This window comes from Gallus gallus, chromosome 6 (genome assembly GCF_016699485.2).
Source record: "Gallus gallus isolate bGalGal1 chromosome 6, bGalGal1.mat.broiler.GRCg7b, whole genome shotgun sequence".
NCBI lineage: Eukaryota > Metazoa > Chordata > Aves > Galliformes > Phasianidae > Gallus > Gallus gallus.
The window spans coordinates 26946123-26971388 of NC_052537.1; the positions used below are offsets into that span (position 1 = coordinate 26946123).

The following is a 25266-nucleotide window of genomic DNA, read 5'->3' on the forward strand; positions in this document are numbered from 1 at the left end:
GCGGTGCACGCCGGGAGTTGTAGGCCTTAACGGGGGGAAGAGAGGCGTTGGCCGCCCGACTGCGCGGTGGGAGCTGGAGGGGAAGCGGCGGGTTGTGCAGCGGGGCGCCCTGCCGGCTGCTGTCAGGGCACGCTGGCTGGGCTGCGGCCGGCCTGCCTGCCCCGGTGCGTGCAGCTGGCGCGGCCACGAGGCGCGGGGATCGCTGCTTTTCATAAGAACCCCGCGGGTGCTGCCCGACAGATGGGCTCTGCCCGGTCTGACGCGTTCCCGAGTTCGTCTTCGGGCAGCGCCGCGGGATTAGAAGGGAAACGCCGCTAAAAGCCTCGAAGGTTGAGGGCATAAATGCAGCCAAACCAGCCCGGCCGGTGCGCTGGGATCCTCCCTGCAGAGCGGGGATTTGCATTTCCGAGGATCCCTGGCGCTGCTCTGTGGCAGCCCGGCGCAGAGCCGTGCGCGGAGCCGCCCGCAGACACGGAGCGGTTCGGCTGACGGCCCTCGGGACGGGCCCGGCCTGCCTTCCGGGGCTGCTGCGCCCCACATCTTCCAGTGAGGCTGCCTGCGTGCCCGTACGTGCTGGTTGTGTTACTCTGAGGGTCTGCAGGTAACGACGTTTGTGCAATGAGGGCGGCGAGGCAGTGCCACAGGTTGCCCGGAGAGGCGGTGTGCCCCATCCCTGCACACACCCAGGGTCAGGACGGAGGGGCTCTGAGCACTGACGGGGCTGTAGGTGTCCCTGTTGGTGCATCGGGCTGGACCCGATGACCTTCAAAGCTCCCTTCCAACTCCGGCTTCTTATGATCCTATGCTGGCCATGTGCTTCCCTCTGCTGTCTGCTGTGGAACGTAAGGCGTTATCGGGTCTACGGTAAGACCTGGGATAAACCTTCAACTTCCAGTAAGCAGCACCTCTCTGACAGTTATTTAAAGCCTGTCCGCATTGTTCCAGAGCTATTTCCTTTTTCCTCTAAGGCAACCTACAGTAGGAAACCGGCGGTCCCTCAGGTAGCCCGCTTCCACTTCACTTGAAGTCTTGCCTGCTCGTTGCATTTGGGGCCAGCAGAGCGACCTGCAGAGGCTGAAAATTGTCTGCGGCTTCCTGCCTTTTGTGGAGTGGGCCAAAGATAACAGTTTTGGTTTGGTTTCGGACGGCCCAGGAGTGGGCCTGTTGTGATTCATGCGTTCCACTTGCAGATTGGCATTGCTGAGACTATAAAATGGACGTGCTTGCTTTGGACGGCCTTCCGTAGCCTTTGAAGGGCACAGAAGTGTTCTCCCTGGTTTTGGTGGGAGAAGCAGTCTGTTTGGTGTGCTAGGCTGGTGTGCCAGTTAGTATCTCCTACTGATAGGATGGGAAAGGACAGGGGATTGGGGTCTCATTTGTGAAGACTGAATGTTTGTAGATGGGGCGTTTTGCACATTACATACAATTTGCAGACCAGTGATTTGGTAGTTTGTTTTAACCGATCCATCTGCCATCTTAACTCTAGAAATGAATGGAAAAGACAGCGTGCTGTGAATGGAAGTCGTGCTCTGTGAAACCAGCAGTTACTTGTGTGGTAACAGATATGTTCTGCGGGGAAAAAGAGAATGAACTGAAAGCGAGACGTGGAAATCAAGCTATGGGAAAGGGTTTTTTTTTGTGACGTTGTGGATGACTGCGAGGGTTGGCATTTGTAGCAACCAGAGCCCATCTCAGTCATGCAGGGAGTCGCTTTGTAAACGCAGCTTTCCTGCCAACGAGGTTTGTTTGCTTGGTGATAAGAAACAATGGTCAACTCGATGTGCTACTTAAGCATTTCAGTGCTTGAGGAGAGGAATCTAGGTTTGTGCTGAACCTGTTTTCTTAGTTAGTCAAATGCCGGCTTGGCAGCCAATCTAGAAGGCTGGTAGCACCGAGGCAGAGTGATTATGAGGATTGTTTTCAGCAGCCTCTGCTAAGTCTGCTTTTATGAAACTTCTTTCCGTTAAAGAAAACAGGTCTTATCTTCAGGATTGGAAGCACCGCATGAGGGAGAGGCACGGGCCATACTTTTCAAGGTGCCTGAAAAGCAGTGATGGTTTTGGCTTTGAGTAAGACTGGTGTTCATCCACGAGAGTGATATTAGCTGCAGTTAAGGAGGGGAAAGCATGGCACAGAGGAGCAACAAAAGGTGTGAGTTTTCCAGTTGTACATGGAGCACTCGTTTTTGTTCTGCTAAGGAGAGTGTAGTTACATTGGTTTGGGTTTGTTTTTTCCACTTCCTGCACCTGGGGGTTGTTGTACCCTAATACAGGCTCTTTTTCTTATGGCACAGTGGGATGGCATGATCGGTGTGTGGCCCTGGGGGCACCCAGGCCTGAAGCCGTGCCCTCACTGTGTGCTGAGAGCTGGCCTTGGGGTGAAGCCAGGTGGTGCCTGACACTGGGTGAGCTCCCAGAGGAGGACAGCACACTCCAGGTCCCGTCCTTATTTTACTGGTGTTGCAAACAAGTTATTCTTGTACTCTGCAGAAAGCCTCACGACCACAAAACCAGCAATAATTGTATAAATGATAAGCCTGTTTTCCTCCTCCTCCTCCCAGATATTCTGAGTGCGACAGACAGCAGAGATGTGCATTGCTGGAATCCAGAGAGTTTCATAACGTGGCAGCCGCTTGCTGCATATGCCACTGCATACATAAAGCGGTATTTATTTTAAGTATTGAGGAACATTCTCTCTAAGCAGAAGAAAAAAGCGTTTAGGTGAAGCCGGTCCCGTTTGTTTACAAGTCTTGGTTTTTGTCTTTATACATTTTAAATGCTTTTTATTTGTATCCTGATTTTTTTTGAGCCTTTCAAGTTCATGTTTTCCATTTCTCGTTGTTCACACAACAAGAAAGCCTGGATTGAGTCCTTACTTTATAAAGGAAGATCTCATTGAGTGTCCCCTCTAACCACACAACCTCAGCCAAAGGGTGTTTAAAAATACAGCCCCTTTTGAGAGAATTGCTTGTCTTGAGAGCAGTTTTCAGCTCTGAGCTTGAGTAATTTAAGTAAATACTTTGTTGGCGGTTTAAGAAGCTTTTAACAACACCTATCTCTGTTTGCTTTTCAGGGAGGTCTCTCTTCTACTTTTCTGAACATCTAGAGCTTGTTTCACCTCTGTATGTGCTGATGAAGTCAGAAACGTAGTGTACCAGCATGACTAACGTGTGTTGAATAATGCATACAAATATATGCACAGATTTCATGCAGTCCCCTTAAGCTGCTGAGCAGCAGGGAGGGTGCAGAGCCCCTCCTCAGGGCGGCAGGAGGAGGTGTGTTGGCATCCTGGGAGGAGCAGAAAACCTCTGTGGTTCCCTGAGGAAATCACAGATGCGTTCGAGGCCTTAAGCTTGGTAGCCTGATGTTTAACCCTGTCCTTGTTTTTGGAATGCTGTTAACAGATAAGTGAGCATTTTAAATCTGTTGTTGTTTGTTGCGGTGCTGCTCTCAAGCAGTGCACATCAAGACCAGGAGGAGACATCCTTCCTCAGCTCAAAGATTCTGCCTCTCCCCGCTATGGATACAAGCACAAGCACCTGGCTATGCGTTCCCCAGGCTGCAGACAGCTTTCTGGCCAGCTGCTCTCTCTGCTCTATCCCTACCAATAACATCCAGGGAAAGCAGGGGCCGACTGCTGTCCTGTGGCTGTGCAGGAGCCCCATTCTGTGCTCCCAGGCCAGGTGCTCCAGAATGGCTTTTCTAGGAGGTTACGACTTGTGTGGTTTCAATCGCATAAGTCTTTGGCCTTGTGCCCTGAAGTGCCAGCAGAGGCATGCTGTAATTGCCCGTAAACGCACCGTCTGTCATTATCATTGTTTAATTATTCCAGCTTCTCACCGCCACGCACTGCTCAGTGTCTCTCCTGCTATCTTTATTTAATTGAGTGGAAAAAATCTGAGACTTGTGCTTCACTTACGTCACTTTGTATTTATCCAGCATCACTGGATCCCGCTTTGAAGTCCCAGCTTTTGTATGCAGAAGTCGGTCTTCTATACAGACAAAATAATGTCCGTGTCAAAAGCGTATGTTAGAAATAGAATCAATATTTTAACACATGGTAAACTCCGGCCACAAAGCTCTTAGCACAGTCAAATGATTGTATGATCATCCTTTGAAACTTGGCTCTGCCCCTGGGAAACAAGAAAGGGAAAGAAAACTCTTGAATAACCAAGCCCTTGTCCTCACAGCGCAGGACTGTTCTCAGCCTGTCGCTTTGTCTGTGCCACTCCTTCCTTTTCCGTCTCCCAGCTCTGTTTTCTTCTGCATCAAACGCATTCAGCTCCAGGAGCCTTCTTTCTCCAGCCCATCCCTATGGATCTGTTTTAGTGCATTACCAGACGTCAGTTCCGTCCCGAGATCGCCCTGCACCGTCCCCGTGGCAGTTCCACCACGTTTCAGACACCTCTACGCTTCTGTACCAAGCTTGCAACTAACCAGATATTAATGTGATGCAAAAGGTAATCTTTCTGAGATCTCTCCAACGCTCCCCTTGTCCGTATGGCCTGAAAAGACTTGGCAGTGTGTTGGCTGCTTTTCTTTTCTCCCCTTTCCCCGTGTCAGTGACAAATGCACATTGTTTTTCTGGTCTTTCAGTCTCCGAGCCAGACCAACGCTTTGTGCAGCACCTAGCTCACCGGGTTGCTATCAAGGCAGCTGTGTGCTCCTACACCAACACAAAATATTGGGGTTGCTGGCACTCACTCTGGCCTAGTTTGCCTCTCTCCTCTTAGAAGGAGTTTCATGACGTCCTCCTGGAAGATCATTGTACACCTGAACAGGTCTACCTTTCAGGATTCTATTTTACTTTTTCATAAATCCTCAGCTGAGGTTTTCATTTGCAGGTGTGCTCCTTGTAATGCTCGGCTCCCTGACTGAGCCAGCATCATTTTTGGGGTTGTACTTTCCGGCTTCTCATAGCTGTAAGATTATTAATTTCATACTATTTTCTGATTTGTTTCATTTTTCATCCATCTCTTTCCTGCAGGAGAGAGCAATTTATATCATGATTTCGCTGTGGAATTGACTTCAGGCTTTACTGCTATTTGTCACCATTCAGGAAATCCATCCCTGGCTCGAGAAGAACACTCAGTCCCTGCTGACAGTTTGAAAGAGGGAGAGAAAATAGATAGCAGAGCTGCAGCTATTAGGACCAACAGGCACATATTTTATTCCAACTCAATTTTCCATTTCCAAATGCCTTTTGAAGAAAACCTTTCTGTTTGAAAGAACATGAAGGAAGGTTGTGGGTACCGGTGGGTTTTTTTGGCGGGTGGGGGGTTGTTTTGGTAGTGATGGTTTGTTGTCAATGTTGTTTCGTAGGGACTCTCCTGTTCTTGATGATGTCCATCTTCTTCCACGTTTCAGGCAGCAGGCTCACAACAACGACAAGATGTTATCCCACGGAAAGCTGCTGCTGCTGCCTCTGGCCTTGGTTAACCTGTTGGCAATGGTGCTTGCCTGGGCATGGGGCAACTGGCTTTTCACACAGCTCAGCATGGACGTGCTGCCACTCCCAGTCACTTTTAGGACACAGTAGAATTGTTTTTCTTGAGATTACTGTACCCATTAATCTTAAGAAAAACATGTAATAAAACTGTTCAGCCTTCCTGGGGCCACCACTCCCAGAGACCTTTCCCCTTTTTGGCTTCTGCAATAGCTTCTTTCCTTTGGCTCTGCACCTTTATCAGCTAGAAATGATAAACTACAAAGCTGGTTGGCTTCAGGCTCTCTTTTTTGCAGGACAGGCTATGCTTGTGCCTATTGAGGACTGGAAGATCACAGAGGATGAGGGGGAAAGGGAAGGCTGCTCGCTCTTGTACACAATGCAGTGGCAGGATACAGCCTTTTATGAAGTTCAGCAAAGAAAAACTTGGGCTTTCCTGCACACCGTGCCATACCAGTCAGCCTGGTACTTATGTTCCTGGACCTTTGAAGGCAAGAAACAACATGCAGTGGGAATGAAATCTAAGCCTTGCTGCACCAGAACACTGGTTGCAGCCAAGTTTAGAAATCTGACGTGAGAGTCAGGTGGAGCAGGTACCATGACAGGAGATGCCATGTATCACCTGCAGGCATGCAGATCTGCAGTGCTGCTACAGCATCAGAGTCCAACTGCAATGTGTGGCATGTGAGAAGCTGGTGAACCCGCGGCCACGTTCGGCTTGAATACACTTTCCTTGGGAGGAAGTGGCTTTTCCCTCGGAGAGCTCAACTCCCCAGGGTCCCTGTGAGGTCAGTGGAAAAAGTGATTTCATCAGAGTATGTTCCAGAATGCCTTGACAAACGCTTATCATTTTGACTGTGGAGCAAACTTAACCTCTGTAGTTTTAAACCCGCTTTTGTGAGTACCAAACCCTCCCTGCTCCTTAGCTTTGAGAGTTATGCTGTCCCTGCTAGGCAGATTGCCTACTGCGGTTCAGGTGCTGCAGGCCCAAGCTGAGAGAAGCTCGTCCAGCAGCGCACAGCGTGTCCTATTGCATCCTGCTTCATCCTTTTGGCTTATCCTGGAATAGGTTAGCAGGTAGCAGAGAAATCAAATGAAGTCAAAAAATGTTGGTTTCTTTCTGGATGGCCTGACTGGACTGGAATAATCAGCATCTGTTTCGGTTTAAATGAGTTTTCATTCCGGCCTTTTTTCCCTTTTTGAAGTACAGACAACTGAAGTCTTTAATTTGCCCCATCTTTTACTGTAGAGAAAAGTAGAAGTTTCTGTCAGCTGATACTATTGCACCTAGAATATCTATACTTAAAAAAGAATACAATTTATTGTCTATTATGAATGAAAAAGCTCTTGCTGGTTTCTTTCATTTGTAGTGTTGACTTTGAAAGATAAATTGTTTGAACTGGTTGACTCTCCATTTGTATAACTGAAGGTTAGCTTGCTTGATAGCCTGATGGGTCTGCAGTTTTTGCTTGCACTAAATAAGCTGCAGAACTGCCAGCCCTGGGCAGCTAGGACACAGCACATACTTGAAAACCAATTGTCACTTTTACTGGTAAATCAGGCAGAATAATCTCATGCATGACATCCTGGATGTTTCAGGATTGATCCATCTGGAAGAGCCCCCATAGGGCCTAGAATGTGTTTCTAAAGCTGACACACGTACATAAGTGCTAATGAGTTTAAAGTTGAAGCTGACAGGCCCAGAACTGTTTTTACCTGGTAGTTTTGCAACCCTAAACCATGCAGCTTGGTTGTGAGGACACAGGCATGTTAAACAAACTCCATCCTTTTTTTTTTCATATGTGTTTGCTGTGTAGAACCAGCAGCAAGAAAGTGTAGAAAGAATTTCTTGTCACTCCATTGAGCAGACCTGACTCTGAGCACAGAGAAGGAACAGAGTAAAAATAGTAACATTTTGCTGTACTGTACTCCCTCAGCAGAGAACCACATTTTGAGGTTCCCCTTCTTTGTGTCCTTATTTGTATTGCAACAGAAGCTTTCGCTCTGGTGGGCAGTCTTTCTCTTCAGTGTGGTGGATCTTCTTGTTGGCCACTCTGTCCCAGTGCTGGTTTCTAGGTTTTGCCAGTGGTTCTGGATGTGTATGTACGTTTTCTGTGCCTCATACTTCACCTCTCTCCCCTTTTTAGGCTGTGCCAGCTCTTCCAGCCTCCCCACTTTCTGTGTACCTGTGACCATGGCAATACAGCCAGGATTACATCTAAGGTGAAGACAGAAAAACCATGATGAAGGTTTATGCTATTTTCATGACGAATATGATGCTCACAAAAATGAAAAGGTGTTTGTCTTCAAAGCCTTCAAAGCTTTCTTCTTTCCCACAGAACGAGTGAACACGTTGCAACCCTTGCCTGAAAGACTGAGGCCAAGTTTCTCAAAAACTGACAATTCAGGAAAAGGGATAGGATGGGAAAGTCTGGGCAGAGTGAGGTGTAGATGAGAGGAAGGTAAAACCTTAAAATGGGAATTTGGAGGTTTGAGATGAGGTGGAGGGAGGCTGAGATTCACGAAGAAAGTGTAATCAGGAATGAGAGGAGGTTTATGCTGAGACCATCTGTGCAAGGAACCAGTAGCAGGGGAGGGACAGAAGTCAGCAGAATTGTTTGTCAGTGCAGAGAAAGTCACAGGGGATAGGAAGTTAGAAGAAGAACTGGGCAAAGGAGACTGAATGAAGAGCTGGCGTAGGGAACCAGAGCTGGAAGCGCTGTTGGATGCTAAGAAACTAGAGGCGGGTGGTAGACATCTGAAGGTGTTAGCTGGGCATAGGCAGAGGGGAAGGTGGTGGAGTACTGGGGAAGGCTGCGGGATGAGGGGCATGTGCTGGCTGGGCCATCTCTGCTCTCCAGGCTGGCAGCCAAGCAGGGCTTACCCAAGGCTGGCCTTCACTGTGGCTCAGCCGGCAAAGAATTTGCCTCTTGTTGGTCTGCCCCAGACACAGAGAGAATTTAGTGCCCTGGGATGAGGCGGCAGCAGCTGCCTGCCTGGGGGAGGAGAGGGCTTGCTTGTAGTTAGATGGAAAAATAAAATTACAGTTGGGAGGAGGTAGTGAAAAGGCCACGTGAACAAGAGAGAAAAGGTCAATTCATTAGTCCGGCAGCCACTAAATTAAGAAAAGGCAAGTGAGGCTATAATATCAGAGGTATCTGAATTCAGTCAAAGATGGTTTTGAAGTTGCTGGATTGATCTTGTGGTCAGCTTAAGCAAGCTTAACAAATTAATTACAGTATTTTAGTTCATTGTGTAAGAGCTAGCTAATAAATCACAGTGCTTTGTAGAAACATGCTTGAAACAACTGTGTAAATACTAAATAGCCTTAGGAGTGGTCTTACGAATCCACTGAATAATCCAAATTCCAGCACTCTTCCCCCTCTGCTGCTGCTCTAGATATAGGATAACAGTCACTGCTGTTATCTGCTCCTTTTTGAGGCAGGGGGGCAGAGGTCTGTGTCAGACATGGGGAGGTACCAGCACTGCTGGGGACCCAGGGAAGTGCCATGATGCTGTGTGATCTGCACCACAGCAGTCCTTTTAGGAGCTACATGCATTAAAGGAACATTATTACGGTTGCAAAGCCAAGCATTTAAAAGTTAGGCAATGTCCAAATGAAATACCTCTGAAACCTTAATTCAGACTGTGTACACACGCAGTTATGAAATGCTTGTTAATTATATTTGCCCTGCTGTTCATTTCAGCGTGAATGGCAGTAATTCAAGAGCCTCTCCCAGTTCTATAGGCTTTCCTATAGAAAAGGAGACTGAGCAGCCTTTGACTTGCTGTCTGTGGATCTGTTTTAAGGAGTGGTACTCAGCCTCAGTAAGTACTACCACATTCAAAATACGGGCCAGCGGGTGTGATCTGATGCTGAGGGAGCCATAACTAACACTGCTTGGGATGCTGACCTGCCTTACTCATCTTCTCCCCTGGCTCAGGTCTATGTCAAGGAAGATTTGGGGAGAAACAGTGCTGCTAGAGGCTGGGGTTAGGCTGGAGCTCAGCTACCCGGCATCCAGTGAGAGGGTGTAAAATTAACTACTTCATTTGTGCAGATTAAAAACAAATCTTGCGTGTGTGAACTCTGCCTTTGCAGAACGTCTGTCGGCGTTGATTGTTGGCACAAGCATTACTGTAGTATCGGCCTAATCTCGTAGTACACATTTAAGGGATTGCAGCAGAAGGGTGGAGCTAACTGTACATTTGTTGGCTGACTCCCTGCTGGGTGCTTTATTTCAGATTTTCAGTTCTATGTTTCACCTGCTTTCGGCCCCGCGCCGCACGATACAGAAGGGCCAATCCTGCTTCTAACGCTGCCCAGCATTTATGAGTAGAAGAGCACGCAGGCATACTGAACTGAGAAACGAGACGAGGGGAGCGGGCAGACCCCAGGTAACCCAGGCGCACAACCCTGCTGAGCCTGCCCGGGCTGTGTGCTGCGGGAACAGCGCCGGCCGGACCTCCGCCAGCCGCGGGCTGCTCCGGTCCCGCAGGGAGAACGCAGCTGGAGCTCTCCAGGACGCGAAGCCTCTCCGAGAACCCTCCGTGAGGTACCGGGGCGGCTCGGGGCGCGGTTCGCGCTGCCACCGCCAGGCCGTGCCCCGGGCCCCGGACGGCCGCCAGCGCCTCAGCGTCGCCAGGGGCGACCGGGCCGCATCTGCCCGCGGCCAAGATGGCGGCGGCGCCGTGACCCGGAAGTAGTTGGCCGCTCCGTGCCTCAGCGGGCCCGCCTCCATGGTGCCGCGGGAGGGCCGTGGGCGGGGAGTCCCGTGACGGCTCGGTGCGCACAGACGGTGGCCGGCAGGGGCGGCCGGGTCGGGCGGGGACGGGGGGGGCCGGGCGCGCCGCAGGAGGATGGCGGAGCCGCACGGTAGGCGGGCGGCGGGGCCGGGGTTCTCGCGGCGGGGCCGGGGCTCTCGCAGAGGAGCCGCGGGGCCGCGCCGAGGCGGTGGCGGCTGACAGCGGGCGGGGCGGGCCTGGCGGCGGGAGGCCGCGGGCACAAAGGCGGGGAGGGCCCGGGCGGCGGGTACCGGCCCGGGCGGGGGCGGACAGCCTTGGGGGCGGGTGTTGGGCAGGGGGTGCTCCGCTCCGCCGTGCCGCCGAGGGGTGGCATTGCCCCAAAGGCGGCACAGAAAGAAGAAAGAAAGGAGGAAGCTGAGCTCCCCAGCCTCACCTCTGCTCCTGCCCGGTACCGGGGGCTGTGGGGAGGGAGGAGCTCGGGGCGTTGGGCCGGGTGCTGCCCCAGTACGGGCGCGGGGTCCTCCTCGTGCTTCACGCGCTCGGCTATCGCTTGTGGCGGCTCCGGGCGGCCGGCCGGCATCCCTCTGAAGTCCTCGCCCTCCCGTCTGGCCAGGCGGCGCGCCGAGCGCAGTACGTATGGGTGGCACTGAGGGCACGCTGACAGCTTTCCGCGGCGTTCGGAGCGTGTTTTTGCCCGGCGGTTCTGCGCGAGGCGGGCACAGAGCCGTGGGAGCCTCGGGGAAGGCGAAGGGCCGTGGCAGCGCCCAGCGGTGCGGTGCAGAAATCCGCTGGGCTGAAGTTCCGCGAAGCGCTGCTGCTTGGCAGGCTGATAGGGCAGTAGGTGTGGAAATGAAACAAAAATCGCGGCTTGTGACAAAGCCGTCGCGAAGTGCTGGAGTGTCAGTGGTGGTTTTTGATGGATGCGTTTGGGATGGGGCTGTGGAAGCTCTACGTGGTGTGCAGAGTGCACGTGTGCGTACACAAAGGCACTTCTGAGGCAGAACATTACTGATAAGGAGTTGTGATTACGTGTGGTGTCATTGCTGCGGCACTCAGTCTTCATTTTTGGACTGTTGCCTTTAATAATTAGATTCAGGCTCTTGGTTTTCTCTTGTCTGCTTGTTTTCACTTTTGACTTTCTACTTATTGTTTCCCTTTTTGCCTTCTGAACTGTTGTTTTAATCACTAGGCGTTATTGGATGCTTCTATTTATAAAATTGAGGGCTTAAAGTAGGTGGTGGTCAAATTAAATCACGCTTATTTACAGCCGTATCTCAGACATATGTTGTATGGTGATCTCGATATAATCCTAGGCTGGTTTTGGGGAAGATTTGCTGTATCCTATGAATTTATTAATACGCTGTTGTGTATACATTTTAATTTTAGTAGCACCCTTATCCTCTTAGTTCCTTTTGAATGATTTGAGCTTGACTGTTTTGGTTTTCTATGCGGTTATTCTTTGTTCTGGATAAGGAAAATGGAAGGCTATTTTCATAATGTGAGGCTGGATACCTTTTAATTTCAGGCTAATATTTGCCAGCCATCAGGACTTGTGTACGTGTGGCAAGGCAAAACGTGTACATCAAGCAGAACTAATTTGTTATCTAACCTTGTAGCACAGCGCGATGCTTCCAGACAAAGCTCTCCTTGTACCCGCAGCCTTTGAGGAACACATCCCCAGTGAGGATGCTGCCTTCTGCCGTGCCCCTCTTCTGCTCTTTCTGGAAACACAGAGTGATCCTGGGGTGATGCAGGCAGAGTCTGCCGGGAGCTTCCCTTCCCCTTGTGCCACATCTGGGGCGGGAGATGCGGGAGGGGACGTTCTTTGTTGTGTGACACTGAGATCGCCCTGACGGCGCCTTCTGCTCGAGGAATTGTGCGTGGCACGGGGGATTCCTTCAGCCTATGGATGCTTTCTCTTCACATGCTCTTAGCTCACATACAGAAATGAATTTCTCGGAAGATTACCGTGCGTGTTCCTTTTAGGAAACCCTTGGATTCATTGTTTCTTGGCTGTGGCTTTCTAGAAATGTGTGTTTTTGCATGGCGATCCCTGCTTGTCACCGTGGCCAGCTGCTCCCAGTGCTGTGTAATGCCAGTGAAATAGGTGCATGCATGTGCTTGGATGCATACATAATGCTTGTGCATGTTAATTGTGTAGAAGTATCCCCTGTTTGTTCTGCTGCGAGGGATCGGAGTGATCTGTGCTTGACAAGGCTGAGGAAGCTGTGCAAATAGCTGCACTCCCTTTTGGGAGGATTTTGCTGGGTGATAAGGAGATGAAACTGCATGAAGAGATTTCAGATGTTTCCATCGCATCGCTGTACGGAGTATGGGTAGGTGCTAAACACGAGCCACTTTTCTAGCAGTTTCCCTTGGTGTCTGAAGAGGAAAACTCCTATATTGCTGTGTGCATGGAGGACAGGAGCTGCCTCGCACTGCTCTGCCCTGCAGCCCCGCACTCCGCTCACCCTCAGCTCAGGCACTGTGCTGTGCTCCTGGGCCCGGGCTCTGCCTCCAGCATTCGGGGATCCCTGTGAGCTCCCCAGCAGGCTTCGTGTGGGTGAGTGGTGAGCACTGGTGCTCAGGCAGCCCCCAGCCCGTGGCTAGCCCCACTGCTCAGCTTTCCCTTCTGCTCACAGTGCTCTGAGGCTCATTCCTTGCTTTAGATTATTTTTTAATATATATTTACATATTTTATGGCAGAGCTTTTTGGATGCTCTTTTAATGGAAGTGCTGCTTGCTTTCCTCTGTTGCTGTAATATCTTGTGTTTATTTGTATTGAATGCAGCTCTGCATATTGGCAGAGATATTTCTGCCTTTTTTTTTCCTGGTGGGTTTGTTTGTGTGAGAGAGGGCTGGGGAGGACACGGCAGTGAAGATTAAGCAGCCAGTTGTAGCTAGATTGTGGAGATAAGAAGAGCCCTTGTTTACACTGAAATCCCCCTGCTGACATATTTTAGTTTGCTTGGTACAGTAGTCCTGGTATGTTACAAAACCCACCCAGATAAAATGTATAGCAAGAAGGTAATGTTTGCAGTGTTAGCCATTGACCTTAATTTGCTTGGCTTTTGTTTCTGCTGCATTGCTTGGGCTTGACTGTATTGTGAAATGCAAATAATGTGCTATTAAATCTGAGCCTTGCCTGACACAAAGTTTTGTTCAATAAAGGCAGTTCGGGTACAGTGAAACAATGATCCCCTGGTAAAAAGGGGACTCTAATTATGGCAAATTTTTCCATCCTTAACCTCTAGGTAATGGATACGCTTTGTAGTTGTGCAGTGTTGATTTCTTTTTGAATAGTTCAGTAGCACGTGGTTAATGTTGGCCTGTTTTAAGCTCTGTGCAGCTGAAGCCCTTGGTCTGTGTTGCTGTACGGGAGAAATACGGAGTGTGACAGAGCTGATGGTGGGCATGCTGATAGTGGTATGGTGAGGGGCTGTGGGTTGGTGCAGGTGCACGCTGCAATGAGTGGCTATAGAACTTCTTAAAACAACCTGGCACGTGTATGTACTTGGTTCCGTTAGTGCTGCTTTGCTGTCGAGGTGGACATATAAAATAAACCAATAGGACTTGAGGGACTTGAACATCGCGGTTTGCTTTTTGGCTTCCCTCTGGAAGGATGTCTGTGTCTGAGTGGATGTACGCGAGGGCCTGATTCGCGTGCCCGCCTCCCTTACTGCTACGAAAATGATTGCGCTGGGAAAGCACGCAGCTATGGCGTGTGTGTGTATGTGTGTGTGTGTGTGTGTGTGTGTGTGTGTGTGTGTGTGTGTGTGTGCAGGCCCGGCTCATCCCGGCAGCACGCGGCTGCGCTCGCAGCGAGCTGGGCTCGTGCTTACCCTCCCATGCTCACCCTCCACGTGCCCTCCTGCCTTACCACGCTGTGTGTAGGAGCGAGACGCCGAAAGGCTGCAGAAGGCACCATTTCCACGGAGCCCGGCGGTGCCGTAGATACTGTATCCGGACCTGCCTCCCCTGTGGTCGGAGGCTTTGTGTTAGGCATGCATCCTAATTGTTCTTCTGTTGGCATTGTGCTGCGCTGAAGGGCTGGGCACCAATGCAAATGGCCTTTCTAATACCTTCCGTATTTGCATTATAATGGCTGCGTAAATACTGCAGCACGTCTCGGTTCGCTCTCTGCTTTGATTGCTGGGCTTTAAAATAGGCTCTTTCTGGAGCCCGGATCCTATTCGTGGCTGGGATTGCTTTGCAGAGAGGTTCTAAAGCACATCTTTATAAAACGCTGAAATGCGTTTGCATTGAGATGTGGTTTTCACTTGCCCGTGTTCTGGTCTCCCACTCCTGCAGCCCCCATGCTGGGATAGGCACTGGGAGGCAAAAACCCACCGCCAACAACGCGTAACCTCGAGCAGTTGGGCCGCTTTTCACCAACTCTTTCTAAACGGACTGTATTTTGGGGTTGCAAAGCATGCTTGCTTGAGACTTGGTTTTGCGCGTGTTCTATCTGCAGAACTCCTCTGGATGTCTGTGGGAATATTTTATGTGTAAGGAATACAAAACATTGTGCCATCGTTGTTCTGGTGCTGAAATGCTCGGTGGCTTATGAGTAACTTCACCAAAAGCAGCCTGAATTTCCTTGGAAAGTGTCGACACAGAGACTGACTGAAACCACAGTCTGGTTTTGGGAACTGGTGGTAAATTGCCATCACCTCTCTGTCATGACTTTGCCTTACAGAGCTGTTGAACAGGACAGTGATTAGTGACACTTACCCAACTCTACTGATCAGTAGGTGCCTAGAGACGTTGTTATCGTCGTACAATAGCATCTTTTAAAGGTTTGGATTCACTTCACGTCTCTACCACCTGGTTGTTAACGTGTTAGGTGTCAAATGTAGGGAAGGGCAGGGTTTTATGCTACTGTTCGTATTTTTGGCTAGTCAGAGTGAACCAATCACAGCCATCTGATGTGATGTAGCTTGTGAAAACTGCAGCAAGATGTGTTTGAATCAGACATGGTTGTGTCTTGTGTGTGTGTGGCTCTGATGTTAGTTTGTCTCTTGTTAGCTCATAATGAAGCAGCAGTACTGATACGATGAGTGACCTTGTTGGACCTATAGCTAAGAAAATGCAGTTTTCTGAAACAGTGATACTACTGCAAGAAACCACAGATCTGCTCAACTTCTTAGGTGTCACTGCGTAGTGCTGCAAACAGTATTACTGCAACACAGCAATTTTAACACACTGCCAAGAGCTTGTGCTTTGTCTGCTTCAAGTTTAGAAGTATTACGCAGATGTGAGTTTAGATCTACACTTTCATTGTCTCCATTCTAATAGGAATTAGTATTAAACCAAGAGATTGAAGGGGTGGTTCATGACAGTTTAAATGGCCAGAAGAAGCCATCGGGATGTTGCGTGTTGACAAGGAATTAAAAATAAGCATATTTATTACTTTTATGAAGAATTGCTTGACTGGCAGCCAAGAAGACCGAGGCCTGATATTTATTCATAGGCAAGGTGCAGCAGTGGTCATGGGGACTCGGACTTCTCCTTCCTCATCTGTGTCCTGTCGTCTCAGCATTGGCAGGCAGGGTTTGGCTCTCTGCAAGGCTTCTCTGCAGTGCCTGGCACTGATGGCAGCCTGTGTGCCACAGCATGTGAGCTGTCTGGTCTGCTGGGTGATGAGATGGTCACTGTTGTGCTTTTTTGTTGCTGAAAGTTTGGTTATGATCTATTTTGTAATACGCAGCATTAATCGTGTTTATTGATCGTTGTCCTGAGGGGAAATATTCATGTTGTATCAAAACATTTGAAGCAAAAAACCAAATATTTACTGCTTTAACTGTTGCATATGTGTGCTTATTTGTGTGTATATGCATATATACGTACCTGTATAGTTGAACAAGAGAGGAAGATTCAGTATGTCACTGTGGTTTAAAGTTTGTATAGCACCGCAGTGAAAGTCCTAGGAAATCTGCAAATAATTGGCATACGGTGCAGCTGGAGGCACCAAGTAGTGTGCTGTGCTGTGCTGTGCTGTGCTGTGCTGTGGGAACATTCAGATTCTTAACTGAGCTTCCATCTCGCTTTATGTTCATGTTGTATCTAATGCATTACTATCGCAGAATCATTTGAGTTGGAAGGGACCTTTAAAGGTCATCTGATCCAGCTCCCCTGCAAGGAGCAGGGTCAGCTACAGCCCCTTCGGATTGCTCAGAGCCTGGTCCAGTCTGAAATACTGGAGTTTATTCCATCCTCATTTAAAACAAAGCACTAATAAAAACCCTACAGCCTATAAACTCTCCCTCTCTCCTCCCCAACTCAGTGGTGAACAACCCCAGTCAGTGAGTAATCCTAGCTCTCATTTGATGAACAGTTGTGTTTCTGAACTTGCCATGGTAGTTTTGTGCTTTCTGGATGGTGTCCTTGTATTCCCTTCCCCCTGCCTTGAGTCAGCTGCTGCAGAAAAGCAGAACTGTGCCTCCCTTTTAATTCTAAGGGATACCACGCAGAGAGGATTCTTCTTCAGATTTCCATAAATGCTGACTTCTGTTCAGAAGCGTTGAGTTGCGTGGAGTCATTGAGCGTAGCAGAGAGAAAATGGCTTTGCAAGCAAACTGTATGGCTGCTGGAGGCATCAGGTGGCTAAATGTGTAAACACAATTACAGAATGGTCTGACATGGGTCCTCATAAAAAGAAACAGTGCAAAGAAGTGATCTCCTGATCGAGGAACTCAACTGGAGAATCCATCTGTGTAGTCCTGCAAAGTGCTGATAGTGGCAGAACGTGAAGGACTCGTAATGGAAACCCATCCTGCTGTTGGTTGCTTCTGACATCACAGTTAGGGTGTGGGGTTTCTGCCTTCACAGTTCCTTGTACCGGTGATGGTACAATCAGAGGCTTTAAAGCCAAGAAAAAATCCTATGGAGTATGCATAGCTTGAAGTGATTTGCGTAGTTTTCTTGTTGAAAGGATGAACGGGTTAAAGGAAGCCTCAGCTCAAATGTTAACAGACTTTGTCTGTGGCAATTACCTTGCTAATAGATTAAAAAATTCTACTGGCTATGCGTATTGTACAGTGTTTGCAAAACCTAATATATTTCTTATTAAAGAGACTTTTGTAACGCTGACAGCCACGTGGATTGCAGTGAATTTAAGGTGTTTGGGGGTCGGTTTTCCTAAAGAGGGAAATGTGTTGCTAAAGAATAGGAATTCTGATGCATGGGAACTTGTGGTTGTGCAGCAGAGTTTTGTTCTGGTAAGTCCCCCCGATGCCTTTGAACTCCTGTGCAGTGCAGTTTGGGGCAGATCTCAGGCTATCGGATTTGTTTTTCTGTGGTGAGCTCCATGTTTGCTTTTTGGAATATTCAAACAATTGTTTGGCAGCTTTCTTGACAGCATATTGTGTGTGGCAGGCCTTGTTAGGAAGGAAACAGAAGTTTAAATATTAGAACCATGAGTTGAAATCCACATAATAGATACAACGACCTATTTTATTTCTTTTTTTTTTTTTTTCATGACTTCATCCGTGAATTTATTGTATGTGCTTTAGGCTGTTATTAAGTACATCTTTACAACAGTAATTTCTCAGCCCGTCTCTAGAAGAGGTCTTCACAGAAGTATCAGAGCCATCCCCTGCACTCAGGCTGTCTGCTTCCTTCCCTCTCAGAAGTGCTGCTCTGTGTCCGGCTCTGGGGAGCAGCCCCGCTCCCATCCCAGCAGGCAGAGAGGTTTCAGCCGTGCGCTCCGACTGCAGCGTTAGGTTTTCTTCTTCCAAACCAAGATTCTCTTTATTGAACCAATTAGCTGCTGGGTGCAGGCCAGAACTTTCTCCTGAAATCGGAATTAATGAAGAAATCAATTAGACTGGAAAGATTTCTCTTAACGGGCAGTGACAGTGTGTGATAGGGATACGGTTCGCGTCCCGCAGCCGCAGTATACGTGTGCTTGGTTCTCTCGAAGCCATCGGGGTATGCTTCCGAGCGTAGATCACACGTTTGCATCACCCATCTGAAGGCATGCCTCTGTTGGAATGCTTCTGAACCGATTCCAGCTCCTCTGCAGCAAGCAGATGGGGTGCACACGCCTTCGTTAGCGAGCAGTTTGTCCTGCTGCTGGGGCTGCGGCTCCCTGTGCGCCGCTCTCTGCCCCGACTCTTCCTGCTGCCGTTGCTTGCTCTGCCCGGAGGAATTGGGAGCTGCATTCCATGCTCCTGCCCTACGGTGGCAATGAAAACGTGAAGGTTTTGCCCAAAATCATGTTGTGTAGAAATAAAAAAGAAAAAGGAGATGAGAATAAGGGGCCGATTTGTTTCTTCTGTAGCAGCTTCTCTCATCTCTCCAGATACACGTTTGTTTTAGTGAAGCCTTCTGTGTCAAAAGCACTAAAAATATCAAAGTACTTTCTAAACTTGCTGTTACAGTTTTGAAGACATCTTGTAGACTTCCAGAGCTTTGAATTAACCTTCTGGCCTTTTGGTGATACGTGCTATCCCTCTGGCGCTAAGAAGGCACAGCAATTAGAGGGCAGATTCTGCCAGGCAGAAATGGAGATGAGGTGCTGTGGTTTCCCTGCTGAGAGCTGGTGGAGCCGAGCGCCGGCGTGCAGCCGTGTCCTGGTGAGCAGGGAGCTCCTGCTGCGGCCCCACAGCAAAGCTGGTGGGTGCACAGCGGTTACTGCTGCCAAATCTTATCAGCAATTAAAGCCATGCAGTGACGTGCTGGCTCTCCCAGCGCGTGGTGCGGATAACAAGTGGTCGTGTTGGCTGCAAGGATCCTGAAGTGGTTGTAGTGCGTGTGTAAGTGACCTCTTGGTTCTGTAGCTCTTTCTGTTTCTTGTCCTTCACCCTCATTGTAGCCCAGAACGCTTCCTGCCTGGATTGGCTGCCCTCAAATACGACCCACCTCGTCTTCTTCGGAAGTATTTTTTCTTCCTAACCGCTTGAATCTGAGGGGATAATCCTCTTAAAAATGCTCTAAGAAGTCAGCTGGCATCTCAGTTTAAAAGTGTATGTAAACATGCGTGTTGTATGAGGACGTACAACTCCTATCTCTAGGCCGACATTTCTGTGTTATCCTCAACGTGTAAAGCCTCACAATCAGAAATCTGTCACAGCTTTCCCTCCTGTGAATTCCAGTTCCTATGAAAATCTTTTTTTTCCACACTTAAGAGTGCTTCATGTTAGCAATTTCAGAAATACGGAATATATTTGGTTGTGTACTGTGGTAATTTAAGGCATGCTTTATGGTTGTATCCACTGACCTTCCCACCATGTTTTGTTCATTTTCATTTTTGGCCTCTCTTTGTCTTTGAAGATCCTGAATCAGCAGTTTAAATACAGCAAATGGAGTTCCAACAAATAAGAAATGCTCCAAAGTAAGTTGGAGTAATCTTTGTTGAAAATGTGTGATCTTGTGATGGCCAGATGAGTTAATGCAAGATCAGACGGTGTGAATTCAGAGCAGGAAAGCTCCTCATTGCAGCTGCTTGTTTGTATTCCCACGTCCCAGGACAACGGAAGGTGTGCAGCCTCCGTGCACCTTGGCCAGGAATGAGTGGGTGTGTGCCCCAACTTTCTGCTGGTAACTGGAATGCTGGAGCCCTCAGCCATTAGGTCTGTGAGCCTATCGGGCAGGTAGAGTTTTCAAACAGGAGAGGGTTTGTATTGCAAGTGCTGGCTTCAAAAGACTGATTATTAGCCTGCTGCTTAGAGAAGGCTTTAAATAATGATGGGAACTTCTCTTTCGTGCTCTTTCACTGGCAAAGCCATGACTTTATCCCGGTTCGTGAGCAAGGATGCTGCAGAGCCGTGTACAGGCTGTGTGTGGCTGTAGGAGTTCAAGGGCTGACTTTCAGGTTGCTGCCTGTTTCAGCACAGAGTATGAAGTGAGCGCTCAGACCTTTGTCTCGCTGTCAGCAGCTTACCATCTGAGCACGTTGTTCAAGCAGTACGGGATGAGGAGGGTGACAGCCTTGCCTATCTATTTTCATTATGATTTTAATTTAAACTTGGTGTTGTATAAACTGTTTTATGGACTAGATGAGAGACTATGGAACTTGTTAACAAGTTTACATTTTTGCAGTTGCACTTTGTCAGCCGTTCCATGTGTGCTGCAGGTGTGTGTATGTGTTCGTTCACTACAAACACGTGCTGCTTTTCACTTACCAGAAGCAAATGGTCAGAGTTTAACACTGGAAACATTCGTTTTTGCTCAGATTTTGACTGCTTTTAAGGTGGCTGCTCTCGTAAGAGGTTTACCATAATAGGGATGATAATTCCACAGCTCCAGCGTGTAATATTCATTCAAACTCAGATTTTTCTTGCTGTCAAACTCTGACTACCAGCTCCTGAGCACTGCATGCTGTTACCAATCAGATCAAGGGGACAGCTGTACGATCCTTCATCTGATGTGATCGGGGCACTGTATATCTGAGAGCACTGCCTGGCTGTGGGTGTTAGCAGTACACACTTTGAAGCACTGTGTAGTGCTCACAGCCTGGTGTAAATAAAATGCCTAACCTTGAAAAGTAATAGAATTTTTTTTCTTTCTGTGAAAGCTTAACCTTCTGATCAGAGGGCAGAGTCATTAGGACTTTGATTTGATTCTTTTAAATCAAGCTTTTCATTTGTCTGTAAGGTTTGTTCTTCGGTGTGAGGTGTTCTCGTATGCTGACTCTGTCATAATTAAAAGAGAAAAGGGAGGAGGGGAGAAAAGAAGGTGATTTTGCAATGTGCTGGGCTGTGACGCTTGCCACGTTCACCTGTGGGCTGCTCCTTGAGTTTATTTATTTTCTTTTTTTAATGATGGAACGTAGTGATTTCTGAAGAAGTGAGGTGCCTTATAAGCAGGTCTTCTAATATTTGAAGAAATATCTAGAAATAATGACCAATGAAACGAAAGCTTCTAAGAAAGGACATTATAGTTGAAACAAATGGCATTTTTTCGCTCTGCTCAGATTTGCTCCTTTATCTCTGTGCTTATTTATTAGAAATAAGAATTTGAGACTTAGGCATCATCATTGTAACTTGCTCTCTGGAAACAGCTGAAACTTTCCCTGTGGTTTGGGACTGGGTTGTCTTTCTTTTTAATTCTTTTAGCTCTGTGCTTGATCCATCCCTTAAGCTAAGCAGTATGCTGTTGACCTGGTGCTTGAAAAACGAAAGGGAAGCTCCAGGCGATGTTGGGTAGGAGTTGGGTTATGGCTGCAGCCTCTTCTTGCTTTTGTTTTCTGAAGAAAACATTGTAGCTACTAGATTATTAATAGTTAAATTTCAGTTAAATGGCAGCTTTTAGTGGCTCAAAATAACCCCTTGACCAAATGTAATTTTCTTACAGTATTCTCAGACTTCAGTATCTTTTTCTTGAAGTTAACTATGGTGAATGGCTGTTCTTCCTACTGCAGTTCAGTTGAAGAACTTGGACTGTTTCATGCTTGCCTGTGATTTGAGTGCAAGGATGCATACACATTGTTGATCTTGGAAAAAAGTGTTTTGTAACTTCCATGAAATACTCAAATGTTACACTTCTGTTTTACCTTATTATCGCTACACTCAAGTAATCACTGTTGGTTAAGTTGCTCTTTTTCTCCGCCCTTTCATTCAGCACCTGAAATTGGGTCCCCGCAACAGTAGTCAAACACAGTCACTATTTGCAGTTACTTCTACTTCTGATTCCAGAGGGGAAACCCAGATAAGTGTCTTTATTGCCATAGGGATCTGTCCTCTCCATCTTCCTTGGAAGTGGCGTTCTGTATCTTTTCCTCTTCTGTTCCTACTACCTGGGGAATGGTTAAGGAATGCGCAGGTATCAAGTATTTGTTAAAATCAATTAGTATAATTAACATATTCATATTTTTTGAGGCTCAGATTCTTTGTCTTTCTGTTGGGGAGCTCTTTTTCACATCTCCAGTTGTTTTCCTTGTGTCCTCGTAGTGTTCATGGGATGTTGATAGTGGAGACAAGCATGTCTGATGACTCTGCCTTGTACCTGAGGAGCTGTAAAGGTTGCATTTGCCTTACTCCTTTACTTTATAACTTCAAGATGCTCACAAACAGATCAGGTGATTCCTTGGTGAGTTATTTAGACCTCTGTCAATGACATCTGTTTGCTGTTATGAAGGGCAATAAGGTGCAAGGATGTCATCTGGTATAAATAGGCATGCAGAACAAGGTTTGTGCTTTCCGTTCTGCTGTAGCAGCTCTCAGCTTCCATGCAGCTCTCAGCCTGGCTGTCTTTTCATCAATTTTTCTCATTTCCATTATCTTATTTAATTCATCAGAAAGCGATGAAGCTTATTATTGCATAATATCTGTAGTATTAATTCAGTTTGTCTGACTTTTTTCCCATGACTTTTTTTAGATGAACGTTGCTGCTACTTTCTGCTTGTGCAATAGACAGAGCTTTTGAGCATGCTAAAGGCAGTGTCATGCAGTTGATTTTTGGCAAGCAGAAATCATGTTTTTCACTATTTCTAATAAAAATGTCATTGAAGACCTTTTCTTTCTTTCTTTCTTTTTTTTTTTAATGCCTCATCTGAACAGATTTTGAAGAATCTGTTTGGAAGGGACCACGGTGGTTTACTTCTCTCTCTCTTTTTTTGTGTTTCCTTTTGAAGGAATACATCTTGTTCCTGTGAAGATACCCAATTTATCATGTTTTCCAGAATTGATAGTGCGTGAAATAATCTTTTAGCCATGCTGCTTGTTATGAGCAGAGCAGTATCCAGCTCATTAGCTGAGAGATGTCCTGATGATCAGACAAAAAATAGCAGCTAAAACCTAAGTCTTGGAAAAATCCCACCCATATACATGTATGAGAAATTCAAATGTTGTCCTTGTTTTTATGATGTTAGTGTTAAATGTTGATTTCTTTTTTTTTTAAGTAAAAACTGAATAAAATTACTGTTTCTAAGAAGTTATGACAATTAGGTTGGCAGTGTGAAGCAGTTAAAACTAACCAGGTGTGAGCAAGATGGCCTCTGGTGCTTTGGGTGCCTGTGCTTGTCGGAGCGTGTGTTTACTGCTCTTCAGTTACTGCATGCATCTGCCTTCTGTAAGACCCCTTCATCGAGTGTTGTGCACAAGCAGGAATGACACTTATGAGATGGTTGCTCTCTTGATAGTTTTATATCTGTGATACCCTCTTAGGTATGGTTTCTGGCCCCTTCCATGCCCTGTCCCCGTTCCTGCTCCAGCTCCTGTGTGCTGCTTCCAGGCCTATGTTTTATGGCATGCTTCTGCTTCACAGAGTCATAGAATCATTAGGGTTGGAAAAGACCACTGTGATCATCCAGTCCAACCATCAGCCCACCCCCACCATGCCCACTGACCACATCGCTCAGTGCCACATCTCTACAGTTCTTCAATACCCCCAGGGATGGTGACTCCCCCCGCTCTGAGCCCCCTATGCCAGTGCCTCACTGCTCTGAGAAGAAATTGTCCCAGTTATCCAGCCTGAACCTCTTCTGTCTCAGCTTAAGGCTTTTACCTTTCGTCCTGTCTCTCCAGGCAGGCTGTTCATGCTTTTTTTCCTTGACACAGTTGCTGTGACCCCACAGAAAGCCTGGAGGGCTGTAGAAGAGCACTTCTCAGCCATATAGGAAGGGTCTGTTCAGCCACTGTGCCTTTGACTTGTTCTGTGGGAATGCCTTATATCAAAAGAAATAGGTGTGTAGGAGTTGAGGAGGTGAAACAGGCTCAGGGTTTATGAAATATTCAGTCCTTTGTTGCCAGAGGAATTCCTTGCAGCTTTCTTATTACAGGTTTTGAAGTGGCCAGAAGTGAACGTGGTGAAATTCAGCATGGCACAAGGCGACTTCTTAGCAGATTGCAAGTCCCTGACGTAAAACAAGAGTACACCATAGGGTTTTGTGAAATCGTTTTAACGTTATGTTCAGTACGAACACCGTGCTTTTAGCAGCCCTTGGTCTTATAACCCCCTGACCCACGTAATGTCCCTCTGTCATCTTTTCCCCCAAACAGTGGAAAAAAAAAAAACCAGAACCATAAAACAATCAGCCCAAAGCCTCAAGGGGTGGCAGACAGTGACTGGTAAGCATCTGCTTTGAGGAGTGAAGTCTAAAAAAGGTCAGTGCACTTAAGAGAGCTCTCACCACAGAGAGCACTGGCTGTGTATAGCTCCGCATGGTGCTACCTGAACCACCCATAATATACATCTATTTGCTTAAATAGTCTTCCACTGCTTTGTGCCATTATATTTAATTTTGCTTTGCTCTTGGGGGGGGGGGGGGAACATTAGAAAGCTTTGGAAAAGCCTTGGGAGCAATTTTATTCTGCGTCACCTTATCATGATGTATAATGAGCCTACGTTTGTGTGATGCTGCTAATTTACCAGGTTCCCCAAGGTATCTTGGAGTTGCTGTATTTCTGCAGCTGTGTTCCCAGCGGTGTCACAGGACGCCGGTCTGTCCCTTGGAATGTGGAAGTGGTTTAGTCCTGGAGCTGTGCAACATGGGGTAAGGACAGGAATGGCATAGTGCAGCATCCAGCTGAGGCTGTGGGGAATCCGGGTGAGCAGAATACACGTGGTGGAAATACGTTATGCATCTGCAAGTGAGAACTTAGCTGGAGCAGGCACACGTACAACAGGGAAAAAATGTCATGTCTCTCTTTGGCGATCAGTGGTTCTTACATCTCAGTATGAACACTCGGAAAGTAGAAGTGATCTGTCGCATCATGACAGGGCAAGTGTTTGCTGGAAAAAGAGAGAAGAGTATTACAAATGACATTTGAGGCACGACATTCTCTTAGAACACAGAGAGAAGGAGAGTACAAAAGTTAGCCCGAATCACTTTGCTTTGACCAGTGCATTTGTCTGACGTGGTCAGATAACAAAGAGAAAGATCTTACTGCGAAGATGCTGGTTAAACAGGAGTGGGAGAAGATGGATAGATGTTTTTTGTTCAAACTTCTGAATTTCTGACTTGTTTTTTTTCCCTGTAATTTTAAATAATGTGAACTTTTGAAAAATGTCATTCTGAAGGAAACAACTCCAGCTCATAATTAAGCAGTTTTCAAATAATTTTTCTTTCATTTAGTTGTAAATGAGGTGGAAATGTACATTTAAATGGGAGTGAATTTGTTTCCAGTAATG

General features: G+C 47.4%; 2 protein-coding genes and 1 long non-coding RNA gene across 12 annotated transcripts in view; 2 read left to right on the forward strand and 1 right to left on the reverse strand.

The window, feature by feature from the left end:
• Positions 1-423: 423 nt before the first annotated feature.
• Positions 424-9429, forward strand: LOC423893. 6 transcript variants are annotated; one of them, XR_005860970.2, is made up of 4 exons: positions 424-4459; positions 4596-6233; positions 7593-7694; positions 7785-9428. It is a non-coding gene; the product is annotated as an uncharacterized LOC423893 (long non-coding RNA). The 6 variants fall into 6 exon arrangements; XR_005860971.2 differs by having other exon boundaries at positions 7593-7668; XR_005860968.2 differs by having other exon boundaries at positions 4596-7694; positions 7785-9429.
• Positions 5149-11338, reverse strand: LOC124418399. Of its 2 annotated transcripts, none has more exons than XM_046943359.1 (2): positions 10625-11334; positions 5149-6226 (listed from the first exon to the last, which is right to left on the reverse strand). In XM_046943359.1, exons 1-2 carry the CDS (start codon positions 11252-11254, stop codon positions 6095-6097), a joined length of 762 nt encoding a protein of 253 aa, XP_046799315.1. In that variant the 5' UTR covers positions 11255-11334; the 3' UTR covers positions 5149-6094. The 2 variants fall into 2 exon arrangements, with proteins under 2 accessions (XP_046799315.1, XP_046799316.1); XM_046943360.1 differs by having other exon boundaries at positions 5500-5521; positions 10625-11338.
• The window catches only part of SHOC2 (SHOC2, leucine rich repeat scaffold protein), a 60031-nt gene continuing 44439 nt past the window's right edge, over positions 9675-25266 (forward strand). The window contains exon 1 of one of the 4 annotated variants that reach the window (XM_025151613.3): positions 9675-9843. The gene's annotated coding sequence lies outside the window, so the exon portion shown is untranslated. Of the gene's footprint in view, positions 9844-10268; positions 10322-10565; positions 10822-25266 lie in introns of those variants that run through there. The other 3 variants (NM_001397283.1, XM_015288653.4, XM_015288655.4) reach the window with 3 other exon arrangements.

Bases quoted from the DNA above. Each gene is read 5' to 3' on its own strand.
- LOC124418399 (XM_046943359.1), bottom strand. From the start codon at position 11,254: ATGAAGACTGAGTGCCGCAGCAATGACACCACACGTAATCACAACTCC. The intron at 6,227-10,624 runs GTGAGGCTGGGG...CTGACCTCACAG, and splicing joins GGTACCGGGCAGGAGCAGAG to GGACCCTGGGGAGTTGAGCT.